The sequence below is a fragment of the Mesoplodon mirus genome (assembly GCF_964341445.2).
Source record: "Mesoplodon mirus genome assembly, chromosome: X".
NCBI classification, from domain to species: Eukaryota; Metazoa; Chordata; class Mammalia; order Artiodactyla; family Ziphiidae; genus Mesoplodon; species Mesoplodon mirus.
This window is the reverse complement of record NC_138981.1, coordinates 137,345,939-137,351,938: the sequence shown is the minus strand read 5'-3', so window position 1 is coordinate 137,351,938 and position 6,000 is coordinate 137,345,939. Positions and strand designations below refer to the sequence as shown.

The 6,000-nt window shown below is 51.6% G+C and overlaps 1 protein-coding gene across 1 annotated transcript in view; it reads right to left on the bottom strand.

Moving 5' to 3' along the window:
• Nucleotides 1–2,632: 2,632 nt before the first annotated feature.
• PASD1 (PAS domain containing repressor 1) overlaps nt 2,633–6,000 on the bottom strand; it is a 94,863-nt gene continuing 91,495 nt past the window's right edge. The window contains exons 17-18 of the mRNA XM_082609689.1: nt 5,026–5,287; nt 2,633–3,237 (exon numbers count right to left, since the gene is read on the bottom strand). Coding sequence (XP_082465815.1) covers nt 3,109–3,237; nt 5,026–5,287 — 391 coding nt within the window. The 3' untranslated portion in view covers nt 2,633–3,108. The remainder of the gene's footprint in view (nt 3,238–5,025; nt 5,288–6,000) is intronic.

Here is a 6,000-nt window from a genome sequence, read left to right as displayed (position 1 = left end):
TTGACACAAGTCATGCCCAGACTTCTCTCCTGCCCTGGGCAAGGCTGGGACAGAACCCACCCCTCACTCAGTTCACGATCTGGAGTGTGTGCAAGTGTCACCAGTTTCTCATTTCTTTGTTGCTAAAGCCACCCCTGACCCTCTTGAGGACACTGGCATCTCTTGGCCTGGTCAGCCCTGCCTTTCCCAGAGCCTGAGAGCGGACAACTTTCTCCCGGGCTACAATCATCAGGAGACACTCTAGGGCTCGTGCCTGGGAAGATAAGCGAAAAGAAAGTACCAACTGATCCTAGTTAAAGCCACTGGTCTGCCCAGGCAGCCAAGTCTAAGGTCTCGGCCAGGAGTACCAAGAATGCCTTGGAGCCGGGGCTGGGCCCGGAACTGACTAAGAGAACACACTCAGCACACTGACTTCAGTCGTATCCAAACTCATGATGGGACTTGCCAGCATGTGAGCACTGGTTCTGGACTTTCAGCCCCTCTGCCCTCAACTTTCCCCATTCTGAGATGGGGCAGCCTTGTAGTTACTCCTGTGGGGATCCTTGGAAAACAGCAGAGCTGGGCAGCTGGCCCTTCTGACCCTCTGGCAACCTGGCTTGGGGGCTGAGCCGGGAGTTAAGCTGGTGACTGAGGCAGAGCCTGAGGGGACCACAGACTTCCTCAGCTCAGGATCCTTGTCTGAAATTCAGAGGGTGGTGAAGCCAGAGTAAGCTGGGCCAGATCGGACAAATCCTAAACATGGAATTCAAACAATAACCCCAACTGAATGCATCCAGCCTAGTCAGCTCTTATAGGGCCTCTCTTGAAGGCTCTACAAGGCCATTGATCATCATCTCCTCTGGGAGCTACGTAGGAAAGGCACTGTCTCCTCCTCTCTCCTTTTTTTCTGATGGAGAAACAGAGGCCAGAGAGCTTCAGTGACTTGTCCACGGTAGAAAGTGGTCTCAGCTGTGTGTCTCGGGAGTGTGCTACTCTAGGGCCTGCCTGACCACCTCTCCTTTCCATGTAAAGGGAAAAACAGAGCAGGACCAAATCCTTCTGTTAGAAACACCAGATCTGGCTATGGAGACTTCTGATGCTGCACAGTCAGCCTGTGAGCTGCCCCTGAGCTGTCCCCAAGGTTGGAATGCTACCAGCTGAGTAGCTGGAAGGAGTCTGCCTTCCCGAATGCCCCGCCCCACCCCCCCACGGTCTAGAGGTAGTTCTTGACCCCGAGCCTGGGCCACTCTGCATGCCAGCAAAGCAGTGCCTCTTGCTCCCTTGTGATCTCTCATCACTCTCTTTAATGAGTGTGGCATGGTCATGTACATATATGGTCCTTCCTGCAGTGTTGGGCAGGAGGGGGTATGGTGGTCCCATGGCCTCCCGAGACAAGGAGGCAACAGTCTCTGCCAACATCCTAGAACACCAGCCACTTCCAACTCTACCCATCCAAAGTCAAAGAGGGTACCAAGAATAACCCTGACCTTTGCTTCCATCTCTGTGTGGCAGCCCAAGAGAACTGGCTCTTGGAAATGCTCTGCACGTGCTGACACAATGGGAGATGTACCTGAACGTACCAAGGAGGCACTCTGACAAGTGACTGGGCCTGCAGCTGCTTCTTCCCAATGGTTGCGAAGGGTGGTACCAGAAATCAAACAGCCCCCGTGTCTTGCTCAGCTTAGGCTGCCATAACAAAATACTACAGCTGGGGGGTGGGGGTGGCTTCAGCAACAGATTTTTATTTCTCACAGTTCTAGAGGCTGTCAAGGTGACCAAGATCAAGGTGATAGCAAGGTAGGTTTTATTCTGAGACCTCTTCTATTGGCTTGTCGGTAGCCACCATCTTGCTGTGAGCTGATGTGACTGCCTCTTTGTGCATACAAGGTGAGAGAGGGAGCAAGCTCTCTGTGTCTAAGAGCACTAATTCCACTATAAGGGCACCACCCCCACGACCTCATCTAAAGCTAATATCACCTCCCAAAGGCCCCACCTCCAAATACCATCCTATTGGCGGTAGAGCTTTAACATATGAATTGAGGGGGACCCATTCAGTCCATAGCACCCTGGCAGAGATCAGGCTACCTGGGGAGTGTCAAGCTTCTCCTGTGGGTATGTGGCCTCACTGTCCCCTTTATTGTAACTTGCCACTGGGGACTGGAGCTTCCTTTGCCTTCTTCCTGCAATGGTTCATTACTTTAAGACTGACATTCAAGGCACATGATGACTTCAGGTTAGGTTATCCAAGCCCCCCCTACCCCGGCTTCCCCGCCTCTGTGCAGACAGCTGGGAAGATGCTCTCCTTGGTGCTTGACTGAGAGCAAATCACTCTTCCTCCAGGAAGTACTCCTGCCAGAAAGAAGAGAAGGAACCTGCACGTAAAGCAAATGGGCACTGTGCCCTTGAGCAACCAGGCTCACCTCTCACAGGCTGTATTAGGCATTGGCACAGTCAACACAGAGTGGGTAGCCCCAGGCCAACTGTGTTGGGCCTCAGCTACCCAGAAGACTTGGGCACACAGCCACTTGGGAAGGCAGGTACCATTTCTAGGTTCCAAAAGTCAGTTATAAGTTCACAGAGAGTTGTAGTAAAACACAATTTTTATTAAGCAGCAAAGCTATGATTACTTTAAGCACAAAACTTTTGACCTGGTTTCAGCTTCCCACAGTTGGATTGCGGTTCTCCACACATTTTCCCAGCTTGACTGTGGAGGAAGTGCCGGCCTTGATTGTCAAGGCCAAGGCCTTGGAATTTTCACAGCCTGATATGGAACAGCTCCTACTAGACTGCAAATCATGCTGGAAAATACTTCTTGTCAGCAAAAGGCTATTCTACCCTGAGCAGACCCCACAGCCTGCCTGCCCATGGTAGAATCGGTGTCTGCGAGGCTGAGCAGCGCACGCTAGGGATCACAGGCTGCCTCTGCAGCACAACTTCAAAGAAACAGGTTGTGCTCAACTAGCAATTACAAAAAGAACTTACCAGAAAGAAAATGAAGGATCCATCCCACCCCCTACCCCTTACTCCAGGGGACTCTGTGAACCTTGGAGGCCCCCTGGTCATGCAGGCCTCATCAGCTTGTCTCCCCCTCTTCTCTCGAGGCTGGAGAGGAAAATACAGGTGGTGCTGCTACTCGTGCAAGTTGGACTCCTCCACAGGAACGTAGTAGTGGATTTGGCCTGGCCCGTATTCCGCATGGTCTTGGGAAGTCTGTAGACCTGTAGGGTCCGGGACTTCTGCCTCAGTGGATGGCGCCTGCTGGGAAAAAGGGGTACAAAGTAGAGTCCTTTGCTAGAGTTCCTGGGCCCATTTTGCAGCGGTGGGAGAATCCCTTTAGTCCGAGTCAGCAAGCCAGTGAGAAGCAAGTCTTTGGAACACAAGCCTGCAAGGTGCCGGTGGAAGTTGGAGCTGAGGAAATGGGATCACCCCCGTTTCTCTCTCCAAATGGCATCTTGCCTTAAAGGCCAGCAGAAGCAGTCCTGGGCTCTCCCAAACTTGTCTGAATGCCTAAGGCTACTGGGCCCCGCGTCTGGCCTCCCGGTCGAGTTCCCTACCAGCCATGGCCAGCCGAGGCCTTAGAAGGTCTCTCCCTGCCCCTACCTTTGGCCCTCACCGTTCTGCTCAGGCTAGGTGACTTCCACACTGAGCCTGACTGGCAGCTACCAGGCTCACTAGAGCAATGAGACAGAGAGAGGTAACAACGCACTCTGGGCTGTGGACAGGGGAGGCAGGACAGACACACAGATGGTGTTCCAAGGAGTGGGCTGTGTGAATCTTTTCTGCTGGAGAAAGAGGGACCCCTTGGGCTGGGTTTTGAAGGTGATATAAGGTTTCAACAAGTGGAACTCAAGAAGGTGGAGGAGAAGGTAGAGGAGACAGAAGGAGCAGGGCTGCGCTGTGGGCAGAAGCCAAAGGTGTCTGGGGACCCGGGGAGAGGGAGGGTCCAGAGCATGGAGAAGACGAACCAGAGCAGGGTGTGGGGAGCCCCTAAGTCTCGTGGACAGGGAGCCTCCAACACAGTCCTACCTTTGGCTGGTCCACTGCATTCTCCCATCTGTGTAACCTCGCAGCGTCCTCCCTTCCCCACTTCCCTGGGACATCTGCTCAGCTTGCTCTGCCTCTCAGGGCCCGTCCAGAGGGTAAGTGCCTTGAGAGCAGGCATGAGGAAGGCTCTCACCAGAGCCCGGCTTGGTAAGTGAACCACAGGATTCACTGACCATCTGATGTCTTCGTGTGGGCAGTCCCTTTAATGGGCCAACTTTCTGGAGGGCTGGTGGCCCAGCTGGTCAAAGGGTCTATGTGAAGTTAATCATAGCCATTTAAAACATCCAATCCCCTTCATTCTGCCTTAGTTTACTGTTTTTTTTTCTTGTTGTTAGTTTTTTTTTTAAAGAGGTTAAGTTCTATTAAGATTTCTAAAGCCAGAATCCAAACACCCTTTGTAAATGCTGTTAGGCAGATTGAGAGTTTGTGGTCCCCAAGGGGTCTGCTGGGAGTGTACCTGGGAAGTAAAACCTGCTATGTGACTGCCATCTGGACCAGCTCCCGCCACTGCCCTAGCAACACAGCCAAGACAGATGGTCCCCAAGGTGGGGTGTGCCCTGCCAAATACGGGGCACCCCATGGATGGATACCTTGCACATTCATTCAGTGGAAGGACTCCTGGTTTATTATCAGTACAAGGAAACATGCCACACCAGGCCTTGGATTTTGTAGCACAACTAAAGATCCAGAAGTTCAGAAAGGGGTCTGGGCTGGGGCATTGAGCTCAGCATATGGCAGGACTCATTTTGCCCAGGAAACATATTTGTGAGAGGTTTCCAAATCTGATTGCTTTTAATATCACCGAGGACAGCTCACTTTTTCATGGAAGCCTAGAAAATCTTTTTGCTCAGGCGTGACTGCTACCCCATGTGGGTACCCACCCTCAGATTTCTTTGAGCTTTGAAGTGTGGATTTCACACACGGAACATATGGGGAAGGGTCCAGCCTCGGTGCAGAACTTCCTGACCTTGGCCGGGGGGCAGAGGAGAAGGGGGTGTATACCTGGATCCAGGTAACTTGGTCCTGCAGGGAGGTCTGCTCACTGGAAGGCCAAGAATTAACTTGGAGGTAAAGGTGATGCTGTGGGTCTTGTGGCTGTTGCTGAAGTTGGATAAAACACTCTGGGATCCGCAGCATGACTAAGTTTGGGTCAGAACTTATCTGAAACTGAGGGATGGTGGTAGAAGAAATCATCTCAGAGCTTTGGTTATGTGCCAAGAGCATTGGATTCAGGCAGGGACCCTGCTGGTCCTCAGGAAGAAAACTGTAAGAGAAGAAACATGTTACAGTGACACGGGTCTAGAAACGATGGCCCAGGAGACACTGTCTTGCTCATCACTAGGTGCTCAAGCAACATTTGCTTCGAGTGGCTAAATCAGGATTCATTTGCTTGGACTCTCACTTTGGCCCGAATAAGTCTCAATTTGCCAAAGTAAAGCGAATGTAAATATTAAGAAAAATTAGTCATTTATATCAAGTGGTTTTATTTCTATTACGTGGACAGTCCTGGTTCTTCCACGATGGTAACTTCTGCGGCCTTGTGTCGTTTCACCTACCCCGAATTCAGGAACTTGCCCTTCTTCACTGAAGGAGCTCATGGCCGAGAGGAGCCTGCAAGGTCTGTTCTCCTTCTCTAAGTCCAGGGCTCCCTCTATCACCCTAAACCTGGAGGTCGTGTGATAAACAGAGATTTTTGAGCATCATCCCAAACTCTGAATCTGTACTGTTAACAACCTCTTCAGGTTGATTCGGATCATCAGGCCAGTGGGAAACATGGCATTAACCCACCCCACATGTCAGGGACACTGATCCTAAAGGAATGCAGAAGAACATCCAGAGAGCTCTGGGAGACCCGCTCAGAGAGCTCTGGGAGACCCGCTCAGAGAACTGGCATTCATTCAAAAATAGTTATTGGGTGCCAAGAATGTGCTACACAACACTTCATTGCTGAGCGGAACCTTCTTTTTCTGGCACTTG